The sequence below is a fragment of the Physeter macrocephalus genome, chromosome 7 (assembly GCF_002837175.3).
Source record: "Physeter macrocephalus isolate SW-GA chromosome 7, ASM283717v5, whole genome shotgun sequence".
NCBI classification, from domain to species: domain Eukaryota; kingdom Metazoa; phylum Chordata; class Mammalia; order Artiodactyla; family Physeteridae; genus Physeter; species Physeter macrocephalus.
In genome coordinates this window covers 80,268,804-80,291,929 of record NC_041220.1, presented here as the reverse complement: position 1 = coordinate 80,291,929, position 23,126 = coordinate 80,268,804, and the positions used below count along the sequence as shown (strand labels likewise).

The window sequence follows — 23,126 nt, the reverse complement described above, 5'->3', positions numbered from 1 at the left end:
AATTAACTTTTTTTTTTTTTTTTTTTTTTTTGTGGTACGTGGGCCTCTCACTGTTGTGGCCTCTCCCGTTGCGAAGCACAGGCTCCGGACGCACAGGCTCAGCGGCCATGGCTCACAGGCCCAGCCACTCCGCAGCATGTGGGATCTTCCCGGACCGGGGCACGAACCCTTGTCCCCTGCATCGGCAGGCGGACTCTCAACCACTGCGCCACCAGGGAAGCCCGAAATTAACTTTTTAAAGAACTTTTTAAAGAAACAAAATCTTGTATATTTGTCCACATATTTAGCATTTCTGGCACACTATACTCCAAGTTTTCAGCTGGTATCATTTTGTTTTAGCCTGAATAATTTTCTTTAACGCTCTTGTAGTATGTATCTGCTGGCAAACAAATTCCCTCAAGTTTTGTTTGTCTGATTAAGTTTTTATTTCACTTTTGTTTTTGAAGGACATTTTCAATGGATACAGAATTCTAAGTAGACTTTTTTTCTTCAGCACTCTAAAGATGCTATTTCATTGTTTTCTGGATAGAAAAGTTTCTGAGGTGAAATCTATTGTCTCTCTTATGTTTGTTCTTCTTTGTGGAATCTGTATTTTTCTCTAACTGCTTTTAAGGTCCTCTTCAATGCTGGTTTTCAGCAATTTGACTATTATGTGCCTTAATTTCTTTTTTTATGAGCTTTTAAGGTTTTGGATTTATGAAATAGTTTTCATCAAATCTTAAAGTATTTCAGCCATTATTTCTTCAAATCGTTTTTCTGCCCCCTCTTCCTTTCCCCATTTACAGTAGATAATTTTATATTATCCCACAGATCACTGAACCTCTTCTCCTTTATTTTTTTCAGTCTTTTTTTCTCTGTGTGGTTCATCTTGGATCAATTCAATTGCTAGATTTACTAATCTTTTCTTCTGCAGTGCCTAATATGCTGTTAATCCTATCCAGCAAAATCTTCAGTTCAGATATTGTACTTTTCATCTCTAGAAGTTTCATTTGGTTCTTTTTTATACCTTTCATTTTTCTTCTGATTCTTTTAATGTTTTCCTTTAAATACTTACACATAATAATAAAGTCTGTTTTAACACCCTTGTCCACTAATTCTATTACCTTGTCATTTCTAGGTCTGTTTCTCTTAACTAATTCTTCTCCTTGTTGTAGGTTTGGGGTTTTTTGGGCCACTTTTTAGCATGTCTAGTTATTTTTTATTTGATATTGACAAGTTTCTGCATTGTGTTGTCTTCTTTGGATCTTCAGTCTAATGCTCTCCCAACTGACCTATTTTGGCTACCCTGTGTTGTCTTCTTTTAAAGAACATTGGACTTTATTTTGGTGGGTGGTGAAGTTAATTGCTCATCAGTTTGATTCCGTCAAGACCTGTTTTTAAGAGGTTGGAGTTGTGCTATCCAATGGTAATCACGATGTGGCTATTGATATATTACTAATCTGAATTAAAATGTGTTATAGGTATAAAATACACAACAGATTTTGAAGATTTAGTATGAAAAAAGAATGCAAACTTTTTCATTAATAATTTTTATATTGATTACATGTTGAATTGATAATATTTTGGATATATTGGGTTAAATAAAATATATTATTAAAATTAATTTTACCTATTTACTTTTACTTTTTTTACTGTGGTTACCAGACATTTAAAATTACATATATGGTTTGCATTATATTTCTATTGGTCAGTGCTGGTCTAGAGCAGTGGTCAAACTACAGCCCATAGGCTGGCCACCTGTTTTTGCTAATAAAGTTTTATTGGAACACAGCCACACCCATTCACTTATGTATTGTCTGTGGCTGCCTTCACACAATAGTGACAGAACTGACTAGCTGTGATGGAGACCATATGACCCACAAGCCAAAAATATTTGCTATATGTAAATTTAAGAAAATATTTCCAACACTGTTCTAGAGGGTCTTTTGCTCCAAGGATAGTTCAGACTCACTACTAATGTATGATTACTTTAGGGTCTCCACTGGATGTTCCAAGGATGAACAAGGACTCACCCCTTTGGCTAGTCAAACCCCGAACATTTTCTCACTTCATGTGTGCCCTGGGATTTATTCTGTTTACAATTCATCAGTCTTTTCTGCCCAGCCTTGTGGAGTGTCATTCTATACATTTGTGTCATGGTATTCAACAAAAACACAAGACATCCCTACACTACATTTTCCTGGAGCTCTTTTTCTGCATAGCTCCCTCCTTCCCAAAACTCTGCCTTACTACAGACTCCCCAAACTCCAACCTCCAACTCATCAACTCAGCAAGGCTGCCAGGATCTGTTTGGATCTACAGTCTAGAAATTGCTTCCAGGCAGAAAGCCGGGGCAATTATCAAGCTCACTGTTTCTCTTCTCTCAAGGATCACAGTCCTATGCAGACTGTTGTCCAATGTCTGAAAGTCAGTGTTTCATACTTTATCCAACTTTCTAATTATGTATGGTGGGAAGTTAAGTCTGGTCATTGTTATTCCACCATGGCTTGAAGGGGAAATCCCCTCTACTAATCTTTTGATAGGTGGAATTTTCTAGATAGCGTACCCTAGCTCTTCAGGCTTTCCAAGGACATTTGTTGGATTTAACTGAATTGTGCGGAAACAGAGGGGTAAGGTAGATCCCTTCCTGGTGGATTTGCCTAAGTAGTTGATGATACACTATATTTTTGCTGACCTGGATTTCACATGTCCAGGTTATGACAGAAAGGACACAGATAATTTTATAGGAGAATCTGAAAGCAACAGACACATTAGTAGGCCCCCAAAGATGTGACTCTTAAAAGTTTAAGAAGTTATTACCATAAGTTCCAGATGCTATATTAAATTAAACAGTTAGAACTATCTCTGGGAGTTTATAATTAAAAAGAAAGAAATGATCCAAAATATAGATAGGTGATAGATGTAGATAGATGAAAAAAGAGGCTTGTTTTATATTAGCAGCATCTCTTTATTAAGGGATGAAATTCTAATTAGCTGGCCACAAATACACAAAAAGAACTTCATTAATTTTTTTGTACCTGATTAGAAAATTTTCAGAAAAATGTGGGAAACAATCTATTTGTTGAAAATAAGATGAGAAGTGATAGTTTAGCCAAAGAGGAGAGGAGTGACAGAAAGGACTGGGAAGGGTGTAACACTGAAGATGTGGGTCAAAAATAGGCTATCCAAGAATCAAATAAAGGGGCAGAAGGTTAAAGCGGTCAAAGGAGAGGAAAGTAGAGGAGAGAGAAGATGGAAAAGTAAAGGATTGGGGGCACAATAGTGCCAGGGACATTGTAAATGTTCAATGAAGATTGCGTGGATGGATGGATGGATGGATGGATGGATGGACAGTCAGAATAATATAATAGAAAAGGATAAATGTGATGGCTGAGGGTGAGAATTCAATCTTATTACAGACAAAGGAGGAATAATGAAGATAGAGGGAATTATAGTGTTGGATTTTGTAGGATGTCAATTTGTAACTATTTAAACTGCAGATGAGTTTTCTTCTAGCTAACTCATGTGTAAGACCACAAGTTAAAGGTCACTTTCTTAAAGAGGGCTTTTCTGACTATTAATCTAAATTAATTCACCCATTTTTTCCTCTCTTGGCACTCTATATTTTTTCCTTTATAACACCACAGTTTGTAAACAATATTTTTGGCAATTATTTGTTTAATATCTGTTCCCCACTAGACTATAGGCTCCCTGAGGGAAAGAACTATGCCTTATTTTGCTAACTACTCTGTCTTTAGAGCCCAGCATAAAGCTTGGCACATGTTAAGCTCCCAATAAATATTTGTTGACTAAATGCACAAATAAGTGCATGAATCCATGAACGAATGAGGTTGGGACATGGGGAAATGCAAAGTTGTGAGGCTTATCCAGCCTCATGAGGATTGAGGCCTATTAATTCAAGGAATGGCTGTAGTGCAATATAAAATGCCCTGGAAATAGCCAAGACACAGAAGCAACCTAAATGTAATCGACAGATGAATGGATAAAGAAGATGTGATACATACATACAATGGAATATTACTTAGCCATAAAGAGAATGAAATAATGCCATTTGCAGCAACATGGATAGACCTAGAGATTACTATACTAAGTGAAATCAGACAGAGAAAGATAAATACCATATGATATCACTTATACATGGAATCTAAAAAAACTGATACAAGTGAACTTATTTACAAAACAGAAACAAACTCACAGACATAGAAGACAAACTTATGGTTACCAAATGGGAAGGGGTGGGGGATAAATTAGGAGTTTGGGATTAACAGATACACACTACTATATATAAAATAGATAACTAACAAGGACCTACTGTATAGCACAGGGAACTATATTTAATATCTTGTAATAACCTATAATGGAAAAGAATCTGAAAAAGAATATATATATATATATATATATATTGCTGTACACCTGAAACTAACACAGCATTGTAAATCAACTATACTTTAAATAAAAAAAAAATAAAAATTTTTAAAATGCCTTGGAATTGGAGTCATAAAGTCTGAGTTTAACACCTGCCTCTGTTGTTTACTTGTTGTCTTAATTAGGGCAAGATAACTTATCCAAGCTTCTGATCTCTCAAATGAGGATAATACACCTCACATGGTTGTTATGAAGCTTAAATGAAGAAATTATTCAGAACTTCTCAAAGGTTTTCTCCCAAGAACCCCTCAGGAAAGTGGGGCGGGGGTTGTAGTTCACATCTCTGTTGAACTGAAGGCACACTCAAAACAAAAGCAACTTTTTTGAAATAGGTTTCATCTTGAAAATTTATGAAAAGTTTGTATTTTATGCTATAATATATACCTATCTTGTTTCAGTATTTAAGTTATGTTTTAAATTGTTCACTGCTAATTTACTTAAATTTTTTCCCATAAAATAATTGAACAAAATGGATGCTCTTTAAAAATGCCCTGTATTATCCTTTGGTTTTCCATATTTGTGAGAAGCATGGATTATGTGAAGTGGCCTCCCACATGATGGTGGGTCCTCCATAATTTTGCTGAACCTGAATCTGTCCACCAGAGGAGCAGCAAGGTTAGTTCAACAGGCAAAACAGATAATATGAGGAGGATTCCCTCCATAGAGGCAGTGCCAAGGCAGGTTTGCTAGTCTGGACATAAATCAAGGGTAAAGGTTAGAAAGGATCTATAACTTCATTTAAACCTATATAAGCAAAAGGAAAATGATCATTGCTATGTAAAATGTAGAATTTATATACTAGATAATTATATATATTTATTATAAATAATTACATTTATTTATAATAAATATTTATATTTTATTTATAATAAATATATTATTATATATAATGTTATCACATAATACAACATATTGAACTATCTTCAGAGAGGAAATTATCAAAGATTACGCCTATCTTTGGTTTTATTCTTCGAACCAAATGTAAAAAAAAAAACCCTCCACCCTCTATGCTAACAACTAGAAATTGTCAGTTCTGAATCTGAATTAGCCATAAATATATGCTCTATACATTTAGCCGTGGCTCACTTTCCATTTCCAAGGTTTCAACCCAGTGAAAACATTAAACACAGTATCCCTAAAGCAAACCCCCCTACGAACTAAATGTGGTCTGCCCTCAGTTTCTTCATTATAAAGTGGGGTCAGCAATATTTACTTCACGGGCTGGTTATAGCACTAAATGCAATGATGCCTATGAGTGTGCCAGGTACAGTGGCACACTGTAACCAGGACCACCTGAGCTCTAGGCTTCATTCACTGCTCTGTCATCAATGCCCACCTGTTATGGGCTGAATTGTGTCCCATATGCCCACCCACCTGGCCAAATCCATATGCTGAAGTCCTAACCTCCAATACCTCAGAATATGGCCATTTTTGGAGATAGGGTCTTTAATGAAGTAATTAAGTTAAAATGAGGATTAGGGTAGGCCCTAATCCAATATGTCTGGTGTCCTTATAAGAAGAGGAAATTTGGACACAGACAAGTACAGAGGGAAGACAATGTGAAGACATAGGGAGAGACCATCTGACAAGCCAAGGATCCAGGTCTGGAACAGATCCTGCCATCACAGCCCTAACAAGGAACCAATTCTGCGGACCACTTCATCTCAGATTTCTAGCCTCCAGATATGTGAGAAAATACACTTCTGTTGTTTAAGACACTTAGTCTGTGGTATTCCTAGCAAACTAATATACACTGGAATAAAAGCTCCATGAGAGCAGAGATTTTTCTTTTCTTTTTGTTCAGTGATGTACCCTGAGTGCACCTAGTAATTATTGAACTATTACATAAATGTCCAGTCCTGTACTTGGCACAAGATATTTAGCAAATATTTGAAGACTGAATAAATGATTCTATTTCCCAAATACCAAATCAGGACATAGGTTGAAAAAAAACTTCTGTAAGTATATTTATATAAGCAGTGTAAAACTTTCAATATTAAATCACACTTAACAATCACCTCAGTTGAAGAGGGCAAATGTCATGAAATTCAAGCTGGGCTGGGAAAATCCAGCTTTGGTAGAATAAGTTGCCAACTGTTTGATGTCCCTACCCCTTGACTTAAATTGAAGCACCGTACATACAGCTCTCACTTGCTTTTCCAACCACTTTTCTCCAAGTCTTCCACACTTTGCTGGAACCACTGTGGTCTCTGCATCTGTTCCAGATACACCAGGCTCAACTCAAATCCCTCCTCCTACACGAAGCCTTTTCTGACCCTCTGAAGCCAAGGCTTATTTGGCATCAGATATTTATTTATTTATTTGGACTACTTTTTAAAAAAAACATATCATCTACTTCCTCATACCATCGGTTATCTTTGGGTGAAGATATCTTTCTGGTTTCCATTTTAGATTGAAAGGTCTCTGAGGACAGGGATGTTGTAAATTACTTAATTCTACCCCTATCTAAGTAGGGGTCCAGCAAATATTGTAGATTATAAAATTATGTCATTGGAAGACGGCATAGTCAGCAGTTACACCGAACCCCAGCCCTGAGTCCAAAGAGCCAGGAAAGGCACTGGCAAATCCAAATCTCTTTAACAACTTGGGCACAAGTCCTACTAAAAGTGGGAAATGGAGAATTGCAATTACAGAGCTGTGGTGCTGTTAACGTCGCCATTAACATCACTCTAATAAACATACATCAGGCCCTATTTTTGAATAATGTCTATTTGATTAATGCTGGGAGTTTCCTTTCCAAGGATTCTTACTATTCTTTCCTTTGGCTGGTTTTTTGTTTTTTGTTTTTGTTTTTGATGGACTAGACACTCACCACAGATAACCAAATCAGCAGCAGGGTGCGGAAATATGTTTGATCTCTGCCTCTGTGGGCTTGGCAAACAAGCTAGAGTGTGTTTATGCAATCATAGGCAAAAGAAATACTGCATAGAATTAATTACTTTTTTTTTTTTTACTATCAGTCCTTTTTCTGATTTTCCTGATATGAAACATGACCCAGTGTAAGCAAAAGTTTTTCCTCTTGATTTAATGCAAAACCTTTAGGAAAAATAAGTGTGATATTCCTCAGTTTGTTTTCTGACCACTTGATCTCATCTTCATATGACCTTTAAAAAATTCCTGTTGTTATGTTTCTTTTCATTTAATTGGATCCAAACAATAATGATAAATAAGATAAATAAGGGTCCTAACCTCACAGGTAAGTGTGGATATCACCTTCTTTGACTATTTTAATGTGCTCCTCATTGAATCCCCAGTCTAACTTTCTCTCCATTTTTATGTGATGTAAGAGGACATGTTGAATGGAATTTTTATTGATAATAGTTTGAATAAAATATTTAATTATAATAGTCCCCTTGGGAAATTAGACTCTAATAACACTATTTTGAGTAAAGCTTATATTTTCAGGAGTATAACTCAGAAATACTAAAGCAAGTGATATGGAATAAGGTATAAAATATCAAAATACAAATCAATACTATATAAATCAGAGTGTGGACATCCTTTTATAGATAAATAAATTCAAATGGAAAAGATCATTTACATGGTCAAGGAAATTAGTTGTTGGAATAATATAGAATTGTCTATTAAGTATAAAGAGTTGAGACAGGAACTATAAAAAGATAAAGCCCTTACCCCAATCAGCTTACAAATAACTACTGGAGTGCAAGCTAACTAGAAGTATAAACTGCACAGGGAGCTGAGAAGGGAGGTAATTCTACTGATAAAAGCAATTTTTCTTTAATTTTTGAAAGATGCCTTTTTCAGATTCAAAAAGAAAATTTGAATTATACACATTTTATTTAAAAAATGATACAGGAAAGGTTTTCTTTAAAATAAGCTAAACAAACTTTGACTTCCTTCTTTAGTTTCTAAAGACTATGGAATAGAAAGATCACTATCTAGAATTGAAATAACATAATCAACAGTGTTATTAGGGAGGGCATCAGGCATAGCAATCACTGTGTCTGAATTAGACAATACATCTTTGTCGGGTCATCTGTACCAAATGGTCTAGATTAAATTAACTCTTTTTATTTTTTTTAAGAATCTAAATGTACTTTTGCTTCAAGTACAGAAGAAAGTCAAGGGGAATACATTAAGAAGTATGACAAATTTTGTCATCCAAATAGCACTACTCATTTGATAGTACTACCACCTAATCAAAACTGCAAAGTATCAAGGAATGGACTTTGGAAAGGTTCTTTCAAATGCAGTAGAATGGGGAACACCTCGAGATATTTGGTGAGGGAAAGCAAACAGATTCTACCAACAGTATGTCTCCTGAAACATGGTAAATAAATCGTCGTCAAGACATTTCCTGGGAATTTCTGGTGGCGCAGTGGTTAAGAATCTGCCTGCCAAGTCAGAGGACAAGGGTTCGATCCCTGGTCCGGGAAGAGCCTACATGCCGCGAAGCAACTAAGCCCGTGCGCCACAACTACTGAGCCCACGCTACACAACTACTGAAGCCCGCACGCTCTAGTGCCCGCGTGCCGCAACTACTGAGCCCGTGTGCTGTGACTACTGAAGCCCGCATGCCTGGAGCCTGGGCAACAAGAGAAGCCACCGCAATGAGAAGCCCGCGCACCTAACGAAGAGTAGCCCCTGCTCACTGCAACTAGAGAAAGCCCACGCGGAGCAAGGAAGACCCAAAGCAGCCAAAATTACATATATAAAAAAAAAAGACCTTTCCTGTCTCCTGAATCTTGGGAACTTCTCTAAAATGCCCTCATCTTCTCAGGACTAAGTGAAATACAGGGAATTTTATTTGAAAATTGTGCCAAATAAACAAACATATGGGAAAGGAGAAAAACTTGTGTGAATCTGGGGGAAATCTTCATTTTTCTGACAGCCACAAAATACTAAGAGAAATGAGTTTAGGATTCCACCATTATTAATTTCAGCTTCTTTTGAATCTCTATCTTTCTTATCTCCAGCACAGAAAAGGAAATTGGTTAGATAAATTACTGTGTAGCAAAAATTGTATTTAATTAATTTTGAAAGTGTTTCCCTCTTTTTTTTAGAAGGTGAATTTTCTATGAAGATACTGTGACTACTAGGCAGAATTGTATATTCAGTGGTACTGATGGCTTCTTTTATGATGGTATTCCAAAAAATTTTTTTAATATTTCTCCTTAACCTGCTAAACTTAAGAGGTGCTAGAATCCATAATGTTCATTAAGTAATAGATCCATTTGCAATGATAATGAACAAAATTGAAATGTAAGTCTAAACAGCTCATGTAAAACTGCTGACTGGCTAAAATAGTCTTTAAAATCTAATAAACTAAAGATATACTGATGGCATAAACACAGTATACATTGTAGATCTTTCTTGTCCATATCATAACTGAGTAACTTTAAATAGGCAAAGATCACCCAAAAAGTACTGTACATAGTTCAAAGTTCCCCCATATTTCCTTTTTATCCCCTCCTGGAAATACAGTGTCTTCAAGAAAAGGGGTGGAGGGAGACAAACACTGGAATACACACAGAGACATAATTTAGAGGTGTTCATGATAGAAGAAAGCACAAGTCAGTGAATTAAAAATTGAATATATGCCGTGCCTTCTTTGGTATGAGAACACATAAAAATAGAAATTTAAAAGTAACTAACCAAGGGAAGAAAAACATAGCTAAAAGGGCAGGTAGCTGAGTTGGGGTGGGGATGGGCTGGGGGACAGAGTCAGGGAGACAAACAGGATGCCAGGAGGTGAGAAATAAGGGTGGGGAGTAGTGGGCAATCTGAAGAGGAACTAACAAGGTCTGTTGCTTATAGTTACCCAGAAAACTTTAAGAATAAAAACAGACAAACAAATGTAGCTTAAAGAAACCTGAGAGAAGCTAGTCCCTGCTGGCTGGGACGACAAGCCCCCCCTGTATTAATGGTGCTTGGAGAGGCGAAGGTAATCTCCCACATATTCACATTCAGCACAACTGCTGACACTCCTGTTTCCCGTTGAATCAACAGATCCTGGCGAAAGTCCACAGGGAGAGGGTGAGTGGACCTTGTGCTCCTGGAAGTATATTTCTGTCTCTTGAGAAATAGGAACTTTGGCTCTATTCAGTCCAGTGTGCTGGGTTTTCTGGTTTTTCGGTTTTGTTTTCTTTTTTAACTTTTTCTCTTTGGAGTCGCTTTTAAAGCAAATACACGCTATTTTGAGGAAGAATCTCAGTTTCAAGAACGTGCACAGGTTCAAGCAGCAGTTAAAAAGCCAAACAGTCAGGGCTTCCCTGGGCTTCCCTGGGCTTCCCTGGGCTTCCCTGGTGGCGCAGTGGTTGAGAGTCCGCCTGCCGATGCAGGGGACGCAGGTTCGTGCCCCTTTCCGGGAGGATCCCACATGCCGCGGAGCGGCTGGGCCCGTGAGCCATGGCCGCTGAGCCTGCGCGTCCGGAGCCTGTGCTCCGCAACGGGAGAGGCCACAACAGTGAGAGGCCCGCGTACCGCCAAACAGTCAATAAAGGAAGATGGTCACCCTGTCCCGCGGCCTCACCTCCTAGAGCCCCTCCCTTTCCACCCACAGCCCCCCATACGTCCCCCCACCTCAAAACTCACAGGCGCAGAACCACACCTCTGGCTCCGGGTGCCTTCAAGGGGCCACCTTGTAAAACTGTGCTTCAGGCCCTACATTTAATTACACACAGTGTGCACATTACTTTCTTAGCTATTTAAAGAAGCACACTTCTTATAACAAAAGTAATATATGCCCACTAAAGAAAAAAAGGCACATAAGAGCATTGAATGGCAAAAAAAAAAAAAAAAATCACCCTCACTCTTATCACTTTGCTATGACATTATTATGATTTCAATATCGTCTCCTGTTAGCAAATCTTTTTATATTACAAGGGCAATGAAGAATTCTCTACTGTTCATGTGATCCCACCATATGCTTATTATTTTTCTAGACACATCAGCAAACTTGTAAGGCATTTGTGAGCATGGACAGGCTTGCCAGATTGGGAAGCTAAGGAATGAAAGTTGAAGCCTTCTTCCCCAGTAAGTACCAGGGAAACTGGTGCAAATGGGCTTTTACACAGAGGGAAACGCTTCACATGTCACAGTTCAGGGTTTGGACGTAAGCAGGCAACACACTTGGAATCAGCAGAAAAAGGAAGGCAGCAAGGCCACTTCCCTAGAGTATAATTCGCACTACATCTCTCTGCTGGCTTAGTTACTGAAGAGGGAAGATGTGTGTGTGTGTGTGTGTGTGTGTGTGTGTGTGTGTGTGTGTGTGTGTGTGTGTGTGTGTGTGTGTCTTTAGAGTGAAAGATAAAGAGACGGTGCGCACGCACACACACATATATGTATTTCTCCCCACCGCACACGCACCATAGTTGCTGCCTCCTGCACTGCACTGGTGGAACTTTCCATTAGAGTTATATTTAATGTCATTTTATATGCTATCATGCATCTCACTTGTTCAGAAACCTTCCATGGTTTCCCAAAGTCTGCTGGAAAAAATTGCATCTCCTTGGCATTGCATTTTCCCCCCAGCACGGCCTCAGCTGACCTTTCCTAGCTTGCCTTACACCACGTGGTTCGTCCACCCACCCTCACCCCCTGCCACCACCAAATCCTGGGCCCCTGGGTGTCTCTCCAGACTCCAAAATGCAGTGTGGCGCCCCCTCTCCCTCCAGCAGTGAAGGGAGTCACTGTTTATCACCTTCTCCGTGAAGATTTTTGGGGTTTTCCTGACCAATGTGATTTCTTTTGCAAACCTATAAGCTCCTTGAAGACAAGGCCCAAACTGCACAAGAATACTCATAGTTTTTGAAGGAATCAGTTTACCTTTTTATCCTTTTAACACCCATATCAGGGTTCTTTTCTAAATTCGGCTCATTATATCTGCATTGTGTGATAATTAATTAAGCAAGTATATATATTCTTTCAAACCTCTTGAACACAGGGATCATATACATATTTCTTGCACTCCTACACCCACCCCAGACCTATAGTAAATATTCAATCAGTACTTACCAAACTAACCCAAATCCAGGAATTAAATGCCAATAAATTTTCCATAATATAGAGGAGAGGTTTGGAAACATAACAAGTCAGCCTCATTCCAAAACAAGCTGAAAGATGGGAAGTAGTTTATCTTACTTTGTGGGTCTCCCATTCTCTTAGAAATAAGTTACAGCTTAGAAATAAGTTACATTCTCCATTTTTATATGTGTAGGTCATTGATTTGGGAATTACAATTCATTTCCCTTTGAAATAAATGTTATAAATGATGTTTAAGATCCCCGATAAGTCCCCTAAAGCCAATCTGAACACTCAGTGAAGCAGAAATAGTATATTTGCAATAAAAAGTAGAAAATAAAACTATTGATATGTTTTACTAGTACAATAACCAATAAAAACAACCAAATACAAGTGATTATTTTTAACTTGAATAATCATGATTCAAGGAAAGCAGATTTCACTATACAAAAAGGAGGATATATCTAATCATTCTCTCCTGGTTGCTATCATTCACCAGTCTCTTGGGAAATCAAGATGTGGCCTGAGGACCTAGGTCTTACTCTTGATTCCCAAATCTGGACAAAATTATGAGTAATTTCAGGATCCACATGGAACCACATTGAATACCCCATTCGTTCTGTTCCTTCGTCTCCTCATTTTCAGGGATATTCTCCACCCACTTCTCTTCTCCCACTCCCACAGGCACACCCTGAACCATGCTACCCCTGGGGATAGCATGCATCACCTTTAAATGTTAAACTCATATATCCCCACTCTCTGGGAACTCACCTTCTAACCTTCCAGGTCATTCACTACATTATTCCCAACACACCCATTCTTCGACCTACTTGAAATGTCCAGTTCACTGATCCTTTGCCCAGATCTCTAGAGTGTCCTTCTGTTTTAGCTCTCCAGCTCAGATTCCAATATCCAACATTTCAACTATTTTTGTACTACTGTCCTTCAATTTCATTGTTTTGTCAAACATAATCCAGTACAATTTCAATTGTCCACCTGCATTAGAAATGCTGAGAGCTCCTGGGTTGGATGTGCAGGACACATACCATTTTGATCTTTATTAAAAGTCGTGGTCATCTAACTCAACCTCAGTATTTCCTGGCAATCCTAAATTGGATGGTTGGATGGATGGATGGATGGATGGATGGATGGATGGATAGTATTAGTGAAAACCTGTAGAGATGCTAAAGAGAATCTCTGCACCCTTTGTAATGCTTTTGAGATGGGTGACCCTTAGTCTAGCATTTCTAATTTTACTTCAAAACATGTGGTTTTGCAATTCTGAGAAAGAGTAAAGTTGGAGGCATCACAATTCCTGATTTTGAACTATATTACAAAGCTATAATAATCAAAACAGTATGGTACTGGCATAGAAACAGACACATAGAACAATGGAACAGAATTGAGAGCCCAGAAATAAATCCACATGTAGATAGACAGTGATATTTGATAAAGGAGTCAAGAATACTCAGTGGGAAAAGGACAGTCTCTTTAATAAAAATGATATTAGGAAAACTGGATATTCACATGCAAAAGAATAGACTGGACCCCTATCTTACACTACTCACAAAAGTTAGCTCTAAATGGATTAAAGACTTAAATGTAAGACATAAAAACATAAAACTACTAGAAGAAAACATAAGGAAAAATCTCCTTGACATTGGTCTTGGCAACAATTGTTTGGCTATGACACAAAAGCACAAAGAACAAAAGAAAAAATTAACAAGTGGGATTACATCAAACTAAAAGGCTTCCGCACAGCAAAGGAAACCATCAACAAAATGAAAAAGCAACCTATGGAAGGGGAGAAAATATTTGCAAACCATCTATTTGATGAGGGGTTAATATCAAAATTAAATAAGGAACTCATATAACTCAACAGTAAAAAACAAAAACAAACAAAAAATAGTTTTAAAAATGGGCAAAGTACTTAAATAAACATTTTTTCCAAAGAAGACATAGAAACGGCCAACAAGTGCCTGAAAAGGTGCTTGACATCACTAATCATCAGAGAACTGCAAATCAAAATCACAATGAGATACCACCTCACACCTGTTAGAATGGCTATTATCAAAAACACAAGAATAACAAGTGTTGGTGAGGATTAGAGAAAAGGGAACCCATGTGTACTCTTCTTGAGAATGTAAATTGATACAGCCACTATGGAAATCAGTGTGGAGGTTCCTCAGAAAACTAAAGATAGAACTACCGTATTATACAGCAATCTCATTTCTGGGTACATATCCAAAGGAAATGAAATCACTATCTCAAAGAGGTATTTGTACTCCCATGTTCATTGCTGCATTATTTATAATAGGCAAGGTATGGAAACAACCCAAGTGTCCATCAACAGATGAATGGGTAAAGAAAATGTGATACACACACACTCACACACACACACACACACACACACACACACACACACTGGATTATCACTCAGCCATTAAAAAAGAAGGAAATCCTGCCTTTTGCAACAACATGGATGGACTTCAAGGGCATTATGCTAAGTGAAATGTCAGACAGAGAAAGACAAATACTGTATGGTCTCACTTACATGTGAAATCTGAAAAAGCCAAATTCATAGAAACAGTAGAATGGTGGTTGCCTGAAACTGGGAGGTGAGGGAAATGGGGTGAAGCTGGTCAAAGGACACAAACTTCCAGCTAGAAGATGAATAAGGTCTGGGAATCTAATGTACAGCATCATGTTTATAATAAACAAATTGTATTCTATACTTGAAAGAAGTTGTTAAGAGTAGATCTTAAATTTTATTACCGCCAGAAAAAAAAAAAGTAATTACGTGAGGGGATGGAGGTGTTAACTAACTTTATTGTGGTTATCATTCTGCAATATATATGTGTATCTAATCATCATATTGTACACCTTAAAATTACATATGTTATAGATCAATAACATCTCAATAAAGCTGGAAGAAAAAGAAAGGAGAAAAAAAAACATACATTTTCCTTTAGGGTAGATGTGTCTGTGTAGATCATAATTGCACAAGCACGTGACAATCTTCTGCCTTCATAACTCAGTCCATCATCACACAAGGAGGAGAAACTTTCCTGGGGAAAGAATGGAAAAGCTCTGAAAGGAGGAGGAAGAAAGAATCTCAAGAATATGTGTCTGTGTATCAGAAAGAGATTGCCTGAAATGGAACTAACTGTGATATAAGCCCTGAAAGAGAAAGTGGAGGTTTATAGTGGCTTGTATCCACTAGGCTCTGAATCAATCTCAACATAGTGTTATTGTTTAGTTGTCATCCGTTAATCAACAAATATTTTTGTAACAACTTATATTTGCCAGACACTGTTCCAGGAGTTAAGCTATAATAATCAAAACAGTATGGTACTGGCATAGAAACAGACACATAGAACAATGGAACAGAATTGAGAGCCCAGAAATAAATCCACATGTAGATAGACAGTGATATTTGATAAAGGAGTCAAGAATACTCAGTGGGAAAAGGACAGTCTCTTTAATAAAAATGATATTAGGAAAACTGGATATTCACATGCAAAAGAATAGACTGGACCCCTATCTTACACTACTCACAAAAGTTAGCTCTAAATGGATTAAAGACTTAAATGTAAGACATAAAAACATAAAACTACTAGAAGAAAACATAAGGAAAAATCTCCTTGACATTGGTCTTGGCAACAATTGTTTGGCTATGACACAAAAGCACAAAGAACAAAAGAAAAAATTAACAAGTGGGATTACATCAAACTAAAAGGCTTCCGCACAGCAAAGGAAACCATCAACAAAATGAAAAAGCAACCTATGGAAGGGGAGAAAATATTTGCAAACCATCTATTTGATGAGGGGTTAATATCAAAATTAAATAAGGAACTCATATAACTCAACAGTAAAAAACAAAAACAAACAAAAAATAGTTTTAAAAATGGGCAAAGTACTTAAATAAACATTTTTTCCAAAGAAGACATAGAAACGGCCAACAAGTGCCTGAAAAGGTGCTTGACATCACTAATCATCAGAGAACTGCAAATCAAAATCACAATGAGATACCACCTCACACCTGTTAGAATGGCTATTATCAAAAACACAAGAATAACAAGTGTTGGTGAGGATTAGAGAAAAGGGAACCCATGTGTACTCTTCTTGAGAATGTAAATTGATACAGCCACTATGGAAATCAGTGTGGAGGTTCCTCAGAAAACTAAAGATAGAACTACCGTATTATACAGCAATCTCATTTCTGGGTACATATCCAAAGGAAATGAAATCACTATCTCAAAGAGGTATTTGTACTCCCATGTTCATTGCTGCATTATTTATAATAGGCAAGGTATGGAAACAACCCAAGTGTCCATCAACAGATGAATGGGTAAAGAAAATGTGATACACACACACTCACACACACACACACACACACACACACACACACACACACTGGATTATCACTCAGCCATTAAAAAAGAAGGAAATCCTGCCTTTTGCAACAACATGGATGGACTTCAAGGGCATTATGCTAAGTGAAATGTCAGACAGAGAAAGACAAATACTGTATGGTCTCACTTACATGTGAAATCTGAAAAAGCCAAATTCATAGAAACAGTAGAATGGTGGTTGCCTGAAACTGGGAGGTGAGGGAAATGGGGTGAAGCTGGTCAAAGGACACAAACTTCCAGCTAGAAGATGAATAAGGTCTGGGAATCTAATGTACAGCATCATGTTTATAATAAACAAATTGTATTCTATACTTGAAAGAAGTTGTTAAGAGTAGATCTTAAATTTTATTACCGCCAGAAAAAAAAAAAGTAATTACGTGAGGGGATGGAGGTGTTAACTAACTTTATTGTGGTTATCATTCTGCAATATATATGTGTATCTAATCATCATATTGTACACCTTAAAATTACATATGTTATAGATCAATAACATCTCAATAAAGCTGGAAGAAAAAGAAAGGAGAAAAAAAAACATACATTTTCCTTTAGGGTAGATGTGTCTGTGTAGATCATAATTGCACAAGCACGTGACAATCTTCTGCCTTCATAACTCAGTCCATCATCACACAAGGAGGAGAAACTTTCCTGGGGAAAGAATGGAAAAGCTCTGAAAGGAGGAGGAAGAAAGAATCTCAAGAATATGTGTCTGTGTATCAGAAAGAGATTGCCTGAAATGGAACTAACTGTGATATAAGCCCTGAAAGAGAAAGTGGAGGTTTATAGTGGCTTGTATCCACTAGGCTCTGAATCAATCTCAACATAGTGTTATTGTTTAGTTGTCATCCGTTAATCAACAAATATTTTTGTAACAACTTATATTTGCCAGACACTGTTCCAGGAGTTTGGGAAACAGGAGTGAAGAAGACAAGAGGGTGCAGAGAAAAGGAAACCCTCCTACACTATTGGTGGGAATGTAAATTGGTGGAGCCACTATGGAGAACAGTATGGAGGTTCCTTCGAAAACTAAAAATGGAACTATCATATGAGCCAGCAATGCTACTCCTGGGCATATACCCGGAGAAAGCCATAATTCAAAAAGGAGTGAAGAAGACAGTGTCCTTGCTCTCATGGAGCCCAGGTTATAATGGGGAGAAAAGATTAAAGTGTATCAGAAAGAGATTGCCTGAAATGGAACTAACTGTGATATAAGCCCTGAAAGAGAAAGTGGAGGTTTATAGTGGCTTGTATCCACTAGGCTCTGAATCAATCTCAACATAGTGTTATTGTTTAGTTGTCATCCGTTAATCAACAAATATTTTTGTAACAACTTATATTTGCCAGACACTGTTCCAGGAGTTTGGGAAACAGGAGTGAAGAAGACAAGAGGGTGCAGAGAAAAGGAAACCCTCCTACACTATTGGTGGGAATGTAAATTGGTGGAGCCACTATGGAGAACAGTATGGAGGTTCCTTCGAAAACTAAAAATGGAACTATCATATGAGCCAGCAATGCTACTCCTGGGCATATACCCGGAGAAAGCCATAATTCAAAAAGGAGTGAAGAAGACAGTGTCCTTGCTCTCATGGAGCCCAGGTTATAATGGGGAGAAAAGATTAAAAAAAAAAAAAAAAAAAAAAGCAAGGACAACTAGACATTGAATGAGGAAGGGAGGGATATTTTAGATTGTGTGGTCGTTCCTAAAGGTGTAATATTTGATCTGAAAACTAATGTTGAAAAAAAAGGACTATCTGTATGGAAATCTGAAACCTTGCTTTCCCCTCATGACTACAAGATGGCTGCCATAGCTTCAAGCATCACACCCTCACATAACTTCCAAAAGCAGGTCTGGAGGTTTATCCTTGCAAGAGTTTCCTTTCATCAGGAAGAAACATTTCCCATAAGCCCCAGCACACTTCCCTACAGGTCCCACTGGCCAGAACCAGGTCACATATCTACTCTCCAGTCACCAGCAAAAACGACTGCAATGACTGGTTGGGAGGAATGATGCTGGCGCCAGGGAGGGGTACCCTTCCCTGAGCACATGCTGCCCCAAACCTAAACCAGACTAGTCTGCTGTCCTCAAAGAGCAACAGTGAAGCAGCTACTGGAAGGACCAAGCTTGAGATATTTCATTTACCCAGGATATATGGATTTATCCAGTACCTAAGCTTGTGCCAGGCACTGTACTAGTATTAGGAATAAAAAGAAAACCTAGACACCACTTTGTACCACCTCCTTAAAAACAGTGAGGGGGGGCTTCCCTGGTGGCGCAGTGGTTGCGCGTCCGCCTGCCGATGCAGGGGAACCGGGTTCGCGCCCCGGTCCGGGAGGATCCCACGTGCCGCACAGCGGCTGGGCCCGTGAGCCATGGCCGCTGAGCCTGCGCGTCCGGAGCCTGTGCTCCGCAATGGGAGAGGCCGCGGCGGTGAGAGGCCTGCGTACCACAAAAAAAAAAAAAAAAAAAAAAGCAACAGTGAAGGGAACTCCCTCTTCCTTCTCGCTCACTATTTCAAAGGTACAGTTCATGGCCACTTGCCACCCTGAAGCCCCCTCTCATCTTTTTAGTCTGAATGACTTCTTCTCAATTCATAGTTCACACTTACTCATTTTACAAATATTCATTGAACATCTGAGCCATAAGGATACAATTTTGCTAAAAAGACAAGGTCCATGCCCTCACAGAGTTTCCATTTCAGTGACATAGAAAGGTAAAGAGTCAATTACAAGAAAGAATAAAAAGAGGTGAAGCCTGGGTGCGATCAGGGTACCAAGGTGCCAAGAAGGAGCACCTCCACTCGTCCAAAGGTGGGGTGAGGGATGGTAGTAAGATAAATTTCATTGAAGATGTCATTTAAATCAATATTTAAAGGATGAATAGAATTTAGGGAAATGAGAGTGGAGGTCAGGAGTGGGGGAGAAAGCCAAGGAGGCTAGTCCATCTAGAAAAATGAGCGTGTGCAAAGGGCTGGAGGTGGGGACAGAGAGTTGGAGGAAAGCAAAGGAAAGAAGCTCATTGTTGCTGGAGAAAAGAGTGGGAGGGGAGAACAGGTAGAGATGAGTTTATAATGATAGGTGAAGGCCTGGTCAACATTGGGGCTAAACTCTTGGACTTTATCCAGAGAGAAGCCATTGAAGGGTTTGACATGTTTAGGTTTGCATTTTAGAAAAAGGCATTCTTAATCCCTTACCCACACTTCAGGCACGCTGCAAACAGGATGACCAACAAGACACTGTGGCAATAGGCTGGGCCAGGGTGGTGGCCAAGGAGTGGGTGTTGACTGAGGAGGTCAGGGATTCAGTGAACCACAGGGCTGTGACCAGAGAGGGAGGGGGAGGAGTTAAGGATGACTTCCGGCCGTTCTGGTTGGAGCACCTGGAGGGATGGTGGTGTCCTTCACTGGATGGATTCATTTTTGGACAAATTATGTTGAGTTGCCTCCCACAGGGCACTGAACACAGTTGTGTTCATTAATTAATCTTTTTTATGACTTTTCTCCTCCCTCCTGCATCTTTCATATCAAAGACCCTCCCTATCAGATAGACCTACTTCAATCTTCTCTTCAGGTTTTCATTACACTGTGTCCCAAGTGAAGCCTGTATTTTTTGAGACCCCACTATGAGCCAGGCACGGAAATGCAAAACAATTTCACCAGTCATCACTAATATGTTGTTTTTTTCTCAGCTAATACAAATCTAAGTCGTCTAATCAGACATTTAACGGTGTCAGTGATCAATGGGTTGCAATTAGTAAGTGACCCGAATCCAACTTTTTTCCTTGCATTTGTCTTTATTCACTAAAACAAACAAACAAAAACCTCATCCCTTTACATTTTAAAGATTAATCTTATGGGACAGTATGATGGCACATAAACCGGTGTCCATTCTGAGTGTTTTCCACGTGGTCTTTTATGTATATACTTTTTTTTTTACGACAAGCAATTTCACCATTTGAGGTTTCCCGGTACTAATTTTATAATACTGTGTAGTTACATGCCGGGGCTCCGAATACACTCTATCTCTATGTTTTAAGTAGTACCATGCCTGGATGAAGCATCAAAGAGAGAATAGTGAACTTAAAGGGACTTTAAAACATCTTGAAGCAATAACAAGCCATAGACTGCAGCTGGGGCATTTTAAAACAGTACACAGAACTAAAACAATTGAACCAATTTGTCCTTTGTTCTCTTTATTGCATTCTTTATTACATTAGTACTGCTGAAAAAGAAACTCGAAAAGCATTAAACTTAGGTACCAAGCTCTCCAAAGTCCTCCCAGGGGCCTGGCTGGGACAGAAAGCGAGTTTCCGCCTCCCGGCTCCTGTAAAGTCCCCCGAGGACGCTCGCGCTCGGTCCCAGGGAGGCGACACGAAAGGAAAGGTCGCCGCTCCGAGCCCTCAGCTCGCCCCGAGTTCTCCCTCTGGGCAGGAGGATGTGGACCGAACTTTGCCAAGTTTTCCGACAGGCCTGGCTGAGCAAATGCCGCTGCGCCCGTCGCCGTTACGCTCCAGCGGCAGGCCCGGCCGTGGGAAGTTTGTTCGAGGGTCTCCCGGCCTTCAAAGAAAAGTCCCGGGAGGCGGGGGCACCACCCTGCCGGGCCGCACCCCCGTGGAGCGGGCGACAAGGGGGCCCCGGCGCCCCCGGGCACAAAGAAAGCGCGCCAGAGAATGGCTAACGACCTTGGAAACTCCGGACCATTTTAGGGTTGAAGTCACCCTAACTGCCCTCCCTTTCCTCGCCGGTCTTTCTCTCCCGAATCCGCCCCGGTCCACCCGCTGCTTCACCAGCGGTGCCTTTATCTGCTTTTTCTTTAAGAGAGTTGTCTGCGCTGGGCCCAGGAGGGGCCTCGCTGGGCGCTGGGCCCAGCCCTTCCCGCCACGCCCCGGGGCCGCCCTTCCCGCCGGAGCCGGCTGATTGATGGCCCCGACCGTCCCGGGTCCCCCGCGAGCCCGGCTGTGTGTTTTGGAAGCTGCGCAGCGGGCTGCAGCGCTGTGACGCCCGGAGCGGCCAGCGCCGCCCTTCCTTCCCCCCGGGCTCGGGCGGCGGCGCAGCGGCGGGTCCGGGCCGGGCGGGGCCGTGGGCTCCCGGGCGGAGGGCGGAGGGCTGCAGGGAGGGGACTCCGGGGCGGGGGCTCCAGGGCGGGGGCGCGGGGCCGGGCGGAGGGCGGAGGCCGCGCCGCGCACGCCCAGCCCCACGGCCGCACCGCGCCTCGCGGGACAGGTTGGGCGGGCGGGGCGGCGCCCGGCTCCGGGGAATAATGAGTGTCTGTCAGGCCGTCCCCGGGTGACTGGGCGGGGCGGGGCGGAGGCGGCGCGGGAGGCGAGGGTGGCGGGGGAAGGGCGCAGGGCGGGGTGCGTGTTTGCGCTAGTGACTCGGCCGACCCCTCCGGCGGCTGCCTCCACCCAAGTGGGTGGGGACCCGCCCAGCCCGGGCGGCCACGGCGGCTCCCTCTCCCCTCCCTGACCCTCCCACCCCGGGTCCCAGCCTCTACTTACCCCGCCAGCCCTGGGAGGCTCGCAGAGCGAGCGGCGCCGGCGTCATGTGACTGCCCGGAGTTGGTGCCAGGAGCCAGAGGGGAGCCAGGAGCGGAGCCGCGCGGAGCCGGGGCCCGAGCTGGAGCGCAGCGCGAGCGCCCGCCGAGCCGAGCCGCGCCCGTCGCACGCGCGCCAGTCCCCGTCCCCTGCGGCCGCCACCGCCAACGCCGCCGGGACTGGAGCGCTGACACCACTGCATCCGCGCGTTTCCAGGCAGCCCGGATCCGGGCCTTTATTTCTCGCCTGCAGCGCTCAGCACCGCGCCTCGAAAAGTAAGTCCCCCTCTCCCTCACCTTTCCTTCTCGCCCCGACTCCTGCTGCCCCCCTTTTCGGCTAGTCCGGTTTCCTTTTTTTTTTCCCCAAGGGGGGGCGCGCAGTGAATGGGTTGGGGGTGCAGCGCGGAGGTTGGGGCGCTCCTGGGCTTGGGAAAGTGTAACAGCTCCTGGCAGCCGGGGGTTGGGGTGGAGGAGGAGGCGAGGAGGAGGGGGCCCCCGGGTTCAGCGGTGGAAAGTGTGGGATTGGGGAGAGCCACCGTGCGGATCGGCGGGTGCGGGGAGCGAGGCTGGCGGCGCCCGCCGCGGCCCCAGTTAGGGCGCGGGCGGGGGCTCACCTGTGTGGTCCCCCGACAGCCGCTCGCCCGCCCGCCCGCGATTCCCTCCAAAGCCCCAGAAATCTCAGTTCTCTCCGCGTGTGGCAACGTTTGGAGAAAGGTAGCGCTGAGGCCGCGCGCTCCTGCTCCTCCCCCTCCTCGT

At 41.3% G+C, this 23,126-nt stretch overlaps 2 protein-coding genes and 1 long non-coding RNA gene across 6 annotated transcripts in view; 1 reads left to right on the top strand and 2 right to left on the bottom strand.

Annotated features, from left to right (window-relative positions):
• LOC129392250 (uncharacterized) overlaps positions 1 to 15,451 on the bottom strand; it is a 20,162-nt gene extending 4,711 nt beyond the window's left edge. Inside the window, exon 1 of the long non-coding RNA XR_008617839.1 lies at positions 15,390 to 15,451. This is a non-coding gene — a long non-coding RNA (uncharacterized lncRNA). The remainder of the gene's footprint in view (positions 1 to 15,389) is intronic.
• Positions 1 to 22,573, bottom strand: part of LOC114486595 (putative uncharacterized protein FLJ13197) — a 46,399-nt gene extending 23,826 nt beyond the window's left edge. The window contains exons 1-2 of one of the 2 annotated variants that reach the window (XM_028492059.2): positions 22,336 to 22,573; positions 17,423 to 17,489 (exon numbers count right to left, since the gene is read on the bottom strand). In XM_028492059.2, the coding sequence (XP_028347860.1) occupies positions 17,467 to 17,489; positions 22,336 to 22,573 (261 nt within the window). In that variant the 3' untranslated portion in view covers positions 17,423 to 17,466. Of the gene's footprint in view, positions 1 to 17,422; positions 17,490 to 22,335 lie in introns of those variants that run through there. The other variant, XM_055086101.1, reaches the window with a different exon arrangement.
• Positions 22,376 to 23,126, top strand: part of KLF3 (KLF transcription factor 3) — a 37,619-nt gene continuing 36,868 nt past the window's right edge. For all 3 annotated transcript variants that reach the window (XM_024133469.3, XM_055086100.1, XM_007102303.4), the window contains exon 1: positions 22,376 to 22,646. The gene's annotated coding sequence lies outside the window, so the exon portion shown is untranslated. The remainder of the gene's footprint in view (positions 22,647 to 23,126) is intronic.